Below are 15,179 nucleotides of genomic sequence, written 5' to 3'. Positions count from 1 at the left end.
AAACTTCAGAATCAGTGAATCAGAATCAGAGTTTGCCATGGAAATCTCTTCATTTTTGTAACACTCATATGTTGACAAAACCTGGGAGCTAAGTGTGATTTTATGTATTTGCATGTTCATGGGTCAGTGTATTATGAAAAATGCTCTGTCTGCAGTTCTACATTCACATATAACAGGAATATTAAACTATATTTGTGATCAGTGTTCAGGTATACACATAGTTTGGGGCTGGTACGATGTATTAATTATTTTTTAAAGAAGTTTTTTTTGTTCATCAAGGCTGCATTTATTTGATCAGAAATACTGTCAAAACTAAAATTGTGAATTATTATTATTATTATTATTATTATTATTATTATTAGATTTTAAAATAGCTTTTCTGTATAAATACATTTTAAAATTTAGTTTATTTTTGTGTTGTAAAGCTGAATATTCAGCATCATTACTTCAGTCTTCACTGTCACATGATCCTTTAGAGATCGTTCTAATATGTTGACTTACTGTTCAAGAAACATTTCACACTATTATGAATGTTGAAAACAAATATGCTGCTTAACATTTTTGTCAAAAACATGATGCATCTTTTTGGATTTTTTGAATGTTCAAGAGAACAGTGTTTATTTGAAATAGAAATATTTTGTAACATTATAAAATGTCAGTTTTGATCAATTTATTGTGTCCTTGCTGAATAACATCGTGTTTTTTTGTTTTGTTTTTTTTTTTTAATAAAAATTCGTACTTACCCTAAACTTTAGTTTAATCTCAGATGTATACAGGATATACTTTCATCATATCCCGTTAATGTTGTATTGATTCCAGCTGTTGTTCAAGGTGAAGTGTGCAATTTTTTTGTAGCACTAGTGCAACAAATGAAATTACAATTAATTGATTGATTGATTGATTGAGTGAGTGAGTGGCTGGACCGGGTCTACTATAACAATAGAGTCTAAACTAAGAAGAATTTGGGGTTTGATTACCTGTTTGTCCTAACAAGGATGAAAGTAGCTTATTAAAAACTTTGACCGTTCTTTTTGCAAGTCTGTTTGGTGATGTGGAAATCACATGCCTTTAAAATTTTTCCTGCCTGTGTTAAAGTGTTATTTGTTATGTCTAGTGATCAGGGACAGTCTGAAGGTGGCTCCAGCCATTCCCAAGTCAGCGGTGAATGAGGGAGAATCAGTGGATCTTCAATGCACCACGACACGGGGCTTCACAGAGCACACCTTCCTCTCCGTTACCTGGTCTATCAGGAAAGGGAGCAGCCCGTTGGAGGAAATCTTGACATTTGGACCGGATGATAAGATTAAAGTCGGAGACAACTACACCCAGCGTTACACAGATGGTGGACTCCTGCTGGACCTTCCTGGAGGTGGTTTTTATGGACTGGTCCTGAGAAATGCAAAGCCATCAGACCAAGGAGGGTATGTGTGTACGGCCCAGGAGTGGGTGAGGCAGGGTGAAGAAGGAAGAAACTGGCGTAAGATTCTGGAGAAGTCTAAGGAAATGGGAAAGGTTGTGGTGACGCCCACAGGTGAGTCACATCTCATTCTCTCATCTGTTCCTTGTTGTGTGAGTTTGTAGATTGTGACTACAATTAATGGTCTTGATTCACAAGACATAGGGACACTGATGACTCCCATTACCAGTAACGTGATTATGAGGTTGTGCTTTAAAAAATAGCTGGTACTATGGTAAGCCTCTGAGTCACAGCCTTCTGTTAAAATGTGCAGTGCTATTATGAGATATTACTTTCCATTTTTGATGACTTGAAACTGTGAAGATGTGGCGACATTTCTAGTACAATTCTGTCCCCTTTTATTTAGTGACCTTGCCTCAGTTCTTAAACAATTTTTATATTCATTTTCTTCATTCATTTGTTAGTAAATATTATAAGCTGATACAAAAAGAAACTATAGCAATAAGTAGTTTGAGAGTCTATGGATACTCAGATTGTGTTATTCTCAACCTTTCCAGTATATGAGGATCATTTGATTATTTATATATATAACGCCACACCAGCAGAGGGAGCCCTCACCCATTGACTCTCTGTTACCGCTTCCTCTGCTGCTTCTATGGTAACTTCCTGTTTGGCAGCCATATAAGCAGGGCTATGCCAAACAGGACTCTGTGAAGTATTGTTTTGCCTTTGCGGACTCTACCAAGCATTTTCCCTATTTTCATTGCCTTGTTTTTGCCTTTTCCACGGTTTTGTTTCATTGTCATAGTTTTGTTTTGCTTCATTGCCATAGTTTTTGTCTAGTTTCATAGCCTTGTTCATTTGTTACTTTGGACTGCTCACCGGTATTTTGACCTATTGCCTGTTTTTCTGGATTATGCTTTTGCCTTGCCTACGTATTACTGTTTGTTTGGAGGTCAGCCCTGCCAGTCTTGACTACGTTGTGTTCAATAAAGCTCGCTTCTGGATCTATCACGCTTCTGAAGAGTCCTGTTACAGAATACTTTGCCTACCAAATAGGGCTGCCCCCGACTAAAGATATTCCTAGTCGACTAACACTCCTGCATTTTAGGGATTAGTCTAATAATCGTTCATTTATAAAATTAATATAATAACTTGCGTATATACAAGGAAAGGTACAGTCCAAGTTGAAGTTTAACACTTCCATATGACAGAAAATGCTAAAGCATGATATTAGCACGTTCAAAATGAAAATTAAGCGCTTAAAACAGAATAGTAAAGCGTTTAAAGTATACAGCGCTTACGGACACAAAAATCAGTGGCCGGAATGTTATAGGCTAATTATAACATAAAAACAGCAATCAGACTGCCTGTGCATTTTAATAATTTATTATCAAAAATACAAACTGTAACAGTTACATGTCAAACAAACAAACAAACAAAACAAAAAAACAGTTTTGAATAAAATAAACTAAAATTCGTTCTTTAAAATAAATCAAATAAACTTATTAGTAACTTAGGCCTAGTACAAAACAAGGCAAAAAAAAAACAAAAACAAATAAATACTGTAGCAAAAACGCTGTTTGGTATAAAAATACAGTGGAAAATTAATATAATTTTTATATTGTTAAAAAGGAAAATTAACAAAAACGAACAATTTAATAAATGCACATGGCACATCGCACAACGCCAAAACTTAGAATAAAAAAGAAGGCGGCAAACAAATTAACTGATTTTTTTTTTGCGACTAACCGACTAATGAAAATGTATTCGACCAAGCCCTCTTCATATCGACTAACGTTTAGTCGACTATTTGGGGGCAGCCCTACTACCAAAGATCCAGCGGCTTTTAGGACACAGATAACCATGGATCCAGCATCATGCCTCTTCCGTCTTCGTCAAGGTAACCAGCCCATTGAAGACTATGTTGTTGACTTCTGTAAACTGTGTTATTTGGTGAATTTTAATGACGTGGCACTTAAGGACATTTTTCGTCAAGGGTTAAACGAACCCATTCGCTCCCAGTTACCTGGGGGAAAATTCACTGGACTTTAGAACAATATATTGACTATGCTTTGCTGTTGGCTGTATCGTCATTTTCTGTGGGGATTGCAGATAAGGAGCCCTGCAATCCTACAGCACCCATTACATCAGAACATTTTCACACCCCAACCTTCATGTCTGGAATTGTTTATATCATGCCAGAACCTTCTCATGCCATGTCCACCAAGCCTGCTCACGCCATGCCTGCCGCTCCAGGGCCTGCTCACGCCATGCCTGCCGCCCCAGGGCCTGCTCACGCCATGCCTGCCGCTCCAGGGCCTGCTCACGCCATGCCTGCTGCTCCAGGGCCTGCTCACGTCATGGCCGCCCTTCCAGAGTCTGCACCTGTCATGGCCGCCACCCCAGAGCCAGTCCACAAGGTGGCCGCCATCCCAGAGCCTGTCCACAAGGTGGCCGCCACCCCAGAGCCTGTCCACAAGATGGCCGCCATCCCCAAGCCTGTCCACAAGATGGCCGCCATCCCCAAGCCTGTCCACAAGATGGCCGCCCCGTCTGAGTCCCCGGCCAAGATGGCTGCCACGCCTGAGCCTCATCAGTCCAAAATCATCTCATTTGACTCTCATCCCATGTCTGCCACACCCAAGGCAAATCAAGTGATGCCTGATCCTCCGGTATCAAGTCAAGTCAGGGCTGCACTTTTAGTGCCAAGTCAAGTCACAGCTGTCCTCCATGAGTCAAGCCAAGATACAGCTGTTCTCCATGAGTCAAGCCAAGATACAGCTGATCTCCATAAGTCAAGCCAAGACACAGCTGTTCTCCATAAGTCAAGCCAAGACACAGCTGTTCTCCATAAGTCAAGCCAAGTCACAGCTGTTCTCCATGAGTCAAGCCAAGACACAACGGTTGTTCCTGAGTCAAGCCATGTTACAGCTGTTGTTCCTGAGTCAAGTCAGGTTACAGCTGTTGTTCCTGAGTCAAGTCAAGTTACAGCTGGGTTGTCTATGTTAAGCCAAACCACAGCTGATTTCCATGAGCCAAGCCAAGTTACAACAGATCTTCATGAACCAAGTCAAGTTGCTGCTGTTGTCCCCGAGCCAAGCCAAGCCACAGTTGACCTTCATGAGCCAAGCCAAGTTACAGCAGATCTTCATGAGCCAAGTCAAGTTACTGCTGTTGTTCCCGAGTCAAATCAAGCCACAGCTGACCTTCATGAGCCAAGTCAAGCCACAGCTGACCTTCCTGAGCCAAGTCAAGTCACGGCAGATCTCCCGGAGTCAAGTCAAGTCACGGCAGATCTCCCGGAGTCAAGTCAAGTCACGGCAGACCTCCCGGAGTCAAGTCAAGTCATGGCAGACCTTCCTGAATCAAGTCAAGAAACAGCTACACTCCTAACAGAGCCTCTTCACGACATGGCTGCTAGTACAGGGCCTCGCCAAGCCACGGCCATCCTGACAGAACCTCAGCAGGTCCTGTCTGACCTTCCAAAGCCACGTCACGTTTCATCTGATCCTTTAGAGCCTTGTCGTGTCTCAGCTGATCCTCTAGAGCCTCGTCGTGTCTCAGCTGACCTCCAAGAGCTTTGTCACGTCTCAGCTGATCCCCTAGAGCCTCGTCACGTTTCCGCTGACCCCCAAGAGCCTTGTCTCGTACAGCTAACATCCCAGAGCCTCGTCAGGTCTTAACTGCCGTTCCAAAGCCTTGCCAGGTCTCGTCTCAGCTCCCAAGCCACGCAGAGCCCACGCTCCCAAGCCATATGTCCACAGCGTCCACAGTGTCCACACCCTCAAGACTGGCTGACATCCCACTATCTACTGTACTGCCTGTAATGGCTGTTGCCATTTTGAGCGTGTGGGCTGCACACTGCGCTTCAGAGGCCTCGTCTGACCGCGAGTCTGCTCCAGAGGCCTCGTCTGTCCATGAGTGTGTGCCAGAGGCCTTTCCTGCCCATGAGTTTGCGCCAATACCTCCTGAGGTGTCAGCATGCACTGTAGAACCTCCTAAGGAGGTGGCGTCCATTAATGAACTCACTGCCACGTCTTGCCATGAATTTGCGCCTATGCCTCCAGAGGTGTCAGCTTATACTGTAGATCCTCCAAAGGAGGTGGCATCCACCCATGAACTCACTGACACGTCTGACCACGAGTCTGCGCCAATGCCCCCGGAGGTGGTGGCTCCGGCAGAACCTCCTATGGGGGCGGCGTCCTTCTATGAACTCTCTGCCCATCATGTTACGGCCAAGGAGGCCTATCATGAATTCTCTGCCAGTTCCGTCACGGCCAAGGAGGCCTATCATGAACTTTCTGCCTGTCCTATCACGGCCAAGGAGGCCTATCACGAACGCTCTGCCTGCCATGTCATGGCCAAGAAGGCTAATCATGAACTCTCTGCTCCACTGTGGATATCTTTGCTCCTGTCTGCTCTGCTTGCTCTGTCTGCCCCGCCATGGCTCCCTGTTATGCCTGCTCTGCCTACTTCGCCATGGCTTCCTGTTCTGCCTGCTCTGCCTGCCTCGCCATGGCTCCCTGCTCTGCCTGCCCCACCATGGCTGCCTGTTCCCCTGGCTCCATCATGGCTCCAGGCTCCTCAGAATCTACCATGGTGGACTTCTGCTCCAGTGTTTCACTGTCTACCACTGTTCCATGGCCCAGGTCCTCCAAGGTTCCACTGTCTGCCACAGCTCAACGGCCCAGGTCCTCCAGTGTTTCACTGTCTACCACTGTTCCACGGCCCAGGTTCTCCAAGGTTCCACTGTCTGCCACAGCTCAACGGCCTAGGTCCTCCAGGGTTCCACTGTCTGCCACAGCTCAACGGCCTAGGTCCTCCAGGGTTCCACTGTCTGCCACAGCTCCACAGCCCAGGTCCTCCAAGGTTCCATTGTCTGCCACAGCTCCACGGCCCAGGTCCTCCAGGGTTCCATTGTCTGCCACAGCTCCACGGCCCAGGTCCTCTAGGGTTTCACTATCTGCCACAGCTCCACGGCCCAGGTCCTCCAGTGTTTCACTGTCGGTCACTGCTCCACGACCCAGGTCCTCCAGTGCTTCACTGTTTGCCACTGTTCCAGGGTCCAGATCCTCCAGTGCTTCACTGTCTGTCTCTGCTCCACAATCCAGGCCCACCTCCTCTGCACGGACCTGGCCCCCCGTCCCACCCCCTGTTTTGCCTCTGTTCCCCCACCCTCCTGGACTGTTGTTGTTTTGAGCGCCAGGAGTCGCTCCTAGAGGGGGAGATTCTGTAACGCCACGCCAGCAGAGGGAGCCCTCACCCATTGACTCTCTGTTAATCGCTCCCTCTGCTGCTTCTATGGTAACTTCCTGTTTGGCAGCCATATAAGCAGGGCTATGCCAAACAGGACTCTGCAAAGTATTGTTTTGCCTGTGCTCTACCAAGCATTTTCTCTATTTTCGTTGCCTTGTATATGTATATATATATATATATATATATATATATATATATATATATGTATATATGTTTTTTTTTTCTCTCAAAAACTTGGACTCTAACAAACTTTTTACAACCCATTTAAAGGTTCACATGCAACAAGTGCCAGTGAGGACCAAGAAATGGAAATACAAATGGTAATTGTATATTTCCTTTAGGAATTTCTTTCGTGAAACTCCTTTTATCAACCTGGAATGTTTGTCATATAAAATCATATATCACTGAGCATTTAGTTCCCTGTCTCTCAAATCACTCCATAGTCTCATTCTTCTCACATATTAAAATGTCTAAAATTGCTTAGAACAATTATTTCTTGTCTGTTTATTTTGTAAGTGGTTGTGTAATAGGTGGCTCAATGTACAGCAGACAATCATTATCAGAAAATAAAGTGAAATCATGATTTTTGCATCATTTGCTGAAAATTATAACTGGTAATGAAAATGTTGATAATTTTCTTTTGTTTTTTTATTTTATCTTTTATTAGATGTGTTTGAGAAGAGGAACAAGAGCAACGCAATAGGTAAAAGTTCTTGAACAATCGTTTTAGAAACATTTGTTATATACTATTTTTGTTTTCACAATTATGACAGATGAGATAAAATTCTCATCAATTTATGTTCTTTTTCTATAACTAGTCCTTGAGCTTTAAAGTTATAACCACCAAACTCTCAGCGCAGACCTCGAGACTGTTCTGACCTATTTTCAAACTATAAAACTGTTTCAAATTTCAAGCTTTTACAACTACTACAAACTTTTAGACTAGGCAATCAAAGTTTTTTTTTTTTTTTTTTTTTTAAATCTAGTTTAGAATTGATGTTACACATTACCAGTCAAAGGGTTGGAATATATATATTTTTTTCTTTTGTACACGCAAACAGAAAGGGCATTATTTATTTTCGGTTGCGAGACATGTACCAGTAAACACCATTACATATTTTTCTTACACATAGTCACTTAGTCCATTATAATCATGACACCACAACATTACTACGCACTTATTCTTCAACAGCCTCGAAGAAACACAACTCAAAAAAAATTATACAATTTTAAAAAATATGTTAAATGTTTTTAACATGTACATTTTATATTCATGAAACAGATACGGGTCTCATTTAATGAAGATTGTGACCTTAAGTCTGTATAAGTAGCCAGTGTAATTATTTACATGATTTTAAAAAAGTTTAAGTTTGAAGTAAACCAAATCATGAGTTGCACTGAGGTTTCCTGGATGTGGTAAATGCAACTGTCACATTTGGTTAGACACGGTGTGAGAATATTAACTTTAACTTTAGCAGCATTCTTCATGGAACTTGCTAAATAGCATTATTAGCAAAGGCGATTTGCAAAGAATCATTAAAAAAAACTTATATGCTCTTCTTAGGTGAAGCTGGATCACAAATGATGTGTGTGAACATAGACGCATTTAGGTAGATCAGGAGGCACATTCCTTTCAAAAACAAAAGTAGTCCTTTGCATCTTCAGTGGCTCAGATGTCCTGAGTAAATGATGACTGCTATGTTTATTATTACATCGAACAACAAAACACCTCAATTGCTTAGGAGTCATTTTTGTCTTGTCCTGCTCCAGCTTCAAAACAATGGCAGACTGTTTACAAATCACTTAGGGTGGGTTGTGGGAGCTTCCTGTGCAGAACTAAGCCACTCTGCCAAGAATATGTGAACAGCTTGACAGAAATATTTATGGGGATTTAAAAAAAAAAAAAAAAAAAAAAAAAAAAAACACTGGGTGCATTTTTATCATTATAAGGTGGTTGTGTACACACACTGCCAAGACATATTTCAGTTCAAATAACACGTAAAAGGGAATTTTGCATCCAGTGACCCCTTTAAATATGTGTGTGGCATGTCTAGTCCACTGCAGGGGAGTCAAAGTTGAGAACCCATGTGCAGTTTATTTAACAGACAGTAAACCAGACACACAAATGAAACCAATACAAACCCCACCAACAGCGGATTACAACAACAATGCAAGGAACAAAGGTGATATAAGGGAATTATATAAGGATATATGTACACTCATAAGGACTAATGACTAACAGGATAAACCTAAAAGTACTCTGTTGCAAAGGGCTCTGTATTCTGACACTAGGCAATAGAATTATATTATTAGGCGCTAGGCAATAGAGTTATATTATTACGGTTTTCTTACTGAGTGTTGGACTATTCAAAGGCTATGGACTGTTACTGCCCCCTTTATGATATACAGAGTATGCTAGAATGTGCTGAAAGTGTGTCATATAAAGTGTCAGTTGTTGTCACGAATCTGTAGAGAGTGGAGCGCATGAGATTTTTTTCTCATTTCCTAAAAAGTGGTGTTCTTTAATTGTGTGCATGCATCTAAAATTAAGTAACCCAGATAACACATGTACGTCTGCAAGATACCTGTTAAAGATCACTTGATCTGGAAAGCATCTGCTGTGTACAAACATCTGACAGACATCTGTAAGATGTCAGTTTTACATACATTCTAAATCATAAACACCTTACAGACATCTAATGTCTATTTGACATCTGATAGGGAACATCCTATAGACGTATTGCAGATGAACAAACTACGTAAAAACTATGTCTTCTGGATGTAAATGCAGATGTCAAATAGTAATTGCTGTGGATTGTGGAAAATGTTTCCAGAACAGTAGAACAGAGAAGGACAACCAGCTGATGTGCATCCTAAACAACGCATACAGCCTCCAGCCTGGTTAGAGGATTACGGTTAAGGTTTAAGGTTTCTCTCCCTTGCTATCATCAACAGTCTCCAGCTGCACTGGATATATTCCCTCTTCCCAGAGAGTTACAGGAGCCTCCCTCTGAAATGGTAGCCGAGATGACCCCTCTCACTTATCAGCCGCTGAGTGACTATGCCACCGGGACAGACCAGAAATTCATAAGTCGCTTAGTATTCAAGATATAAGAGCACACCTGTATCTCACCCAGAATTTGCACGACTTAAGGTCTCACTGGAAAATCTTCTGTCCAAGGATGCTACTTGCTACTGAGAGATTTAAACATCAAATTTTCTTAGAACACCTAAAGTTTGAGGACCCTCTTCTCATTGCAGACTCCTACATCAATTCCAGTAGGCCCTACTCAGATACCATGGCCTCTCTCGCTGAGCAATATAAGGGCAATCTCAGGCATGCTGGACCAACTGGAGGATAGTGGCAGAGCTGAGCTTCAGTGTGGCTCACACATAACAAGGCTGTTGTCCAAGTTGCCCCTCGACTTACGAGCTGAGTTCAAAAGGTATGTGTACCCCTTGAATGTTCATATCCCCATTCTTTTACACTTTGCGGACTGGCTTGAGTATGAGCTGAAAATACAGGAGAGTGGTTTTGAGTTTCTTGGAGGATACAGAAAGGAACGCCCTGACCTGAAGATAGATAAATGCAGCTATCTTTCATAGGCGGCTATATTTCATAGTACAGACCCTGCTCCCAATACCACTTCTTCGGGAGAGTCCAATTCAAGTGTGGCTAAACCTCAGGACAAACCAAAAATGTTCTGCCCCTACTGCACAAATACCCAGCATTATCTAAATCAGTGCCAAAATTTCAGCCAGCTCATAAAAAAAACAGAAAACTAACTGGGTGAAAACCATTAAGAGATGCTGGTGATGTGGCCGAGCTCATCAAGCAGCGCAGTGCCGTTTAAGGACAAGCTTTAAGGTATGTAAGGGCAAATTGAATGAAAGACCAGTCAATGAGAGCACTTGTCTTGTCAGCAGTGCCAGTGAGGTCCTGTACCTAGACTGACCATTAGGCTGCAGTCAAGTACTGTTAAAGGTCACAAATGTAATTCTGTGGAAAGGAAAACAAACCCTTAAGACAATTGACATTTTGGACGATGACTCAGAACGCACCATCCTTTTGCAAGCAGCTGCACAGGAACTGAAACTAGATGGCAAACCAGAAACCTTCCTCTGAGAACTGTTAAGCAGGACATGAATATCATTCATGGTACTCCAGTCTCTTTCAGTATCTCTCCAGCCTGTCAGCCTCAATAAATCTTAAATATACACAGGGCATTTACAGCAGACCAATTGGGGCTCGCCGAACACACTTGCCCTACTGCCACCTAACAGCATAAATACAGACATCTCGGAGGATTGCTAATCCCTTCCTTTGACAGTGTTCAGCCCCTCCTTCTAATCAGCTCTGACTACCCCTACTTAGTTACCCTGATTGAGCCTGTATACCTGGGACCTCCTGGTGGACCAGCAGCGGTGAAGAAAAGACTAGGCTGGACAGTCCAACGGCCTGCTAAACTTGAGCAACATCAACTTTTGACCCAGCAGTGTCTTAACATATCAATCTGTTCCCCTTCCAATGAGCTGTCAGACACATTGAGAAACTCTTGATATACTGCCCTACAGGAGTGAGAAACTTGCCACCAGGTCCAAACAAGATCAAGAGGCCATCGACCTGTTAGAGGCAAAACAACCCGAACTGATGTGAATGGGACACAACGCTATGCCATGCCTCTCTTAAGAGTTAAGTACATGCCCAAATTACACGCTACAAAGTAAGCTGTAATGCCAAATCTCTGCAGCACTGAGACTCGTCTGGCTAAAGATCCAGTAAAGTTGAGATTCAGAGATGTAGTTAAAGTACCAGAACAGAAACTGACGGAGAAAGATCAAGCATCGTGGCTCATTCCCCACCATATGGTGAGTCATAATGGGAGAAACAGAGTTGTTTCCAATTGTTCCTTCTCATACAGGGGCAATAACCTGAACAACCTGCTTTTGCCTAGACCAGTTCTGGGGTCCTCCTTATGTAATATAAAGGGCATGTTTCATCAAGTAAGATTACTGCCCGAGGAAAAGCCCCTCCTCCGATTCTTATGGCGTGATCTAAAAAGAGAGCTCAAGATCTAAAGAAAGTTCAGATTGACAGGTTTCCTGAGGACTTCGACTGTGTAGTCGCAGGTAAGCCAGTACCATCCTCCAGCTGCCTCATAACGTTGGCACCCGAGTATGACAGTACAGTGGGGCTCATCCAAGTCGGTGGGAGATACCGCCGCAGTCAACAACTGGATGCAGATGTTATCCACCCAGTTGCTCAAGATCCATGCAACAAAATAACCTAACTTCTTGTTCAGGACACAGACAAAGAGCTTCATCACCCTGGCTGGAACGGGTCTTTGCAGTGATCCGTAACTTCTTTAGCGATCATTCAATTTCTGTCTACGGTTTTCAGCCGTGAAGGTGACCCACAGGAACTTTTCTCTGACTACGGCTCTCAATTTATGTCATGTGGGTTTGAGATGTTTCTGCAAAACTGAGGCATTGTGCATTGAACCTCTTCTGTGCACTATCCTTGTGCTAATGGTGAAGTTGAACAGTTTAACCACATTCTGAAGCACACTTTACTAAATGCTTCCCTGGAGGGCAAGGAATGGAAGGAATTCACAAGGGAATTCTTACAAGTCTACCGCTCTATACCTCATTCGATTACTCAATGTGCACCTGCATCCACAGAACATTGTGGATAGAGTGAAACATGTGCAGCAAAGATCCAAAACTTACACTGATTGCAAACGTGGAGCAAAGGAAGTGTCATTCCAAGAAGGATATTTTGTTCAAGTGAAGCAGCCAGGTATTCTTCCTAAGATAAAATCAGCATTTTCCAAACCATTGAAAGTTCTGGGAAAAATAGGACCTTACACTTACAGACTGTCTGATGCACGTACTTGGAATGCTTCGCATCTTGCGTCTGTCTCTGCTGGACAGGAGGAGAGTGGAATACAGGAGCTGACTAACTTTGAGTATGACTGTACAATGCAACCCATGTCAGTGGCCAAGTTGGGAGGAAGAACTATCCAACATCTGCGAGAGCCTGGGACATATAAACCCCCCTAAAACCTTGAGGAATCTTGAGTGGCCATGATGTGAGGAGCTTCTGGTTGGTGACCATGATGTAACCAGTCATTTATGCACTGCTAAATACAGCACCTGTATACAAGAACAAGCCATACCATAAGCCAATACTATTAAGCAATAAAATAAATAATGGCAATACATGGTGTGGTCAGTTTATTTATTTGTTTATTTATTTAAAGGTACATTTCCAGTGAACTATTTTCAAATTCAAATAAAAAACAATTTTAAATTCTGCTGTATTTCTCTGTTTTTTAGAGAAAGAAGAGGAACATCCTAAAGCTATAATGCCAGATTACACAAATCAGCCTGACCACTAGAACCTTCATCTGCGTCTCAGTACCTAGAAAACACATCTCAGGCATCTTCCAATATGAAGAGGTCCAACTTGTGCTGTAGAATAATATCTTCATTCTAAAATCTGGGTTTTATAAAATAATATTTTTTTGCATTTGTCAAACGAACTAACAAAAACTTTAAAAATTCTAATAACACACACACACACACACACGCATCTGGTCAGCTATCCTTGTAGGGACTCTCCATAAGTGTAATGGTTTTTATACTGTACAAACTATATTTTCTATCGCCCAGGAAGCTATCTGCATTTTTACTTTCTCAAAAAAACTCATTCTGTATGATTTATAAGCTTTTGTACCCATGGGGACCTCAATTTAGGTCCATGACACAAGTCCCCATTAATGTGTGTGTATTCAGGTTTAAGTCCTCACCAGGATATATATTTAACCACCCCCAAACACACACACGTCATTTATTGTTTTTATCTGTTTAATTGTTTCATTTCCCCTCACTTTTGTCCTTGGATTTCCTCTTGGGCCCACTATGGGCACTGTTGGTCTGCATACAACATATTAACCCTCCTGGAGCTCCTTAAGGTGTCCATTGACCTGTCCTTTTAATCTGCTATCTTAGTAGTAAGTACAAGTGTATATCGCAACATATGAACTGTCCCACATTGACTCTGATTGATTGATTGATTGATTTGATAAAAATAACTGTTTCACAGTAAACATAATTTTTTTGTGTTTGCTTTTTGCTTTTTATATAAACATATGTTCAGTAATTGAAAAATAAATTAATTGATTGTAGACCATCTCAAGACCAAGGCAGGGGACGGGTATCTAGTCCTATGCATTGCAATATGTTATATTATTAAAGGATTTCTCTTATTCACTCATTGTGTATCAGAATTGTTGTGCTTTTATGCTGTGTTTTTTGAATTTGTGTACATAGGTGTACCACATAAAAGTAAATTGCATAATAAATCTGCATAATAAATATATTAAAATATAGACATATCCTGCTTTTCAATACTGTCAAATAAAAGTGTTTTTTATTTAATTAACATAAAAAATATGGAAATATGTATAATATAATTATAATTAAAGAATAAATTGATAAATTAATGGAATCTACCCAAACCTCAGAATACCCTGTCCGTACAATGAATTACTGGCAGTGTAGTGACACTCACCCCCACACACTCCCAGAGAACCACATACAGGAAACCACTTTGAGCTTGTCATCTTAAAAACAGATCAACTCACTCAGAAACCTGTGTAAAAAAAAAAATAAAAAATAAAATAAAAAATAAATAAATAAAAAACTGCAAAACTTGACATTAACTCTTCTCATCAATTTAATCATCATGCTCTCCACTGGTAGGTTGTTGTTAAATTATATATATTTTCTTTAAGGTGATTCTGATTATAGACAAATGTTTTTCTTAGTCAATTAGTAAACCAAATAAGAAATGCATGTTTTTTTGGTTAAATTTTAGCTTCATTTGTTCTCCATTTTCAAAGATGTGTAACAGAAACCTAAACCAGTCTTATGTTTAATGCAAGACTATTCCTTTGAGTAAAACCATTTTAATATATAACAGTCTTTTCCCCACAATTTTGTAAAATCAATCATGTCAGCACTAGAGAAAGGCAACCCATTTTCACTCCCAAGGCGTCAAAATATGCAGAACGGTCAAGCGCCTTTAGTGTCACTATGAAGACGTCACTGTAGGCTCGTTTGAGATGAGCAAATTCTGCGCAGAATCGATCACCGGTGGTGATCACCGCAAGATGCATGCCGGTTAGAAATGTGTCCGAGTTACGTCCGCCTTGCTCCGATGTCATGCTGACGTGTATCGCAAGCCGTCTTAACATTTCATCTAAAAGCCGTACTAGTATCTATTTTCATGCTACTAGTACTTATTTTTTTAGATACTAGTAAGTACTAGTATCTAAAAGTACTAGTTTTCTATTAAGTACTAGTATTTATTCATTAGCTACTAGTGCTTATTCTTTAGGTACTGGTGTTTATTCTTTAGCTACTGCTGTGTAAAGTTACTAGTACTTATTCATTAGATACTAGTTATTATGTTTTATATACTAGTACTTATTCCAAT

The 15,179-nt window shown here is 41.3% G+C and overlaps 1 protein-coding gene across 1 annotated transcript in view; it reads left to right on the top strand.

The window, feature by feature from the left end:
- LOC127157850 (prostaglandin F2 receptor negative regulator-like) overlaps nucleotides 1–13,951 on the top strand; it is a 17,965-nt gene extending 4,014 nt beyond the window's left edge. Inside the window, exons 2-4 of the mRNA XM_051101061.1 lie at nucleotides 1,115–1,531; nucleotides 7,344–7,379; nucleotides 13,016–13,951. Coding sequence (XP_050957018.1) covers nucleotides 1,115–1,531; nucleotides 7,344–7,379; nucleotides 13,016–13,077 — 515 coding nt within the window. The 3' untranslated portion in view covers nucleotides 13,078–13,951. The remainder of the gene's footprint in view (nucleotides 1–1,114; nucleotides 1,532–7,343; nucleotides 7,380–13,015) is intronic.
- Nucleotides 13,952–15,179: the final 1,228 nt, after the last annotated feature.

The sequence above is a fragment of the Labeo rohita genome, unplaced genomic scaffold, assembly GCF_022985175.1.
Source record: "Labeo rohita strain BAU-BD-2019 unplaced genomic scaffold, IGBB_LRoh.1.0 scaffold_122, whole genome shotgun sequence".
In the NCBI taxonomy this organism is placed as follows: domain Eukaryota; kingdom Metazoa; phylum Chordata; class Actinopteri; order Cypriniformes; family Cyprinidae; genus Labeo; species Labeo rohita.
The sequence above is the reverse complement of the archived record's forward strand: the minus strand, read 5'-3'. Positions and strand labels throughout refer to the sequence as shown.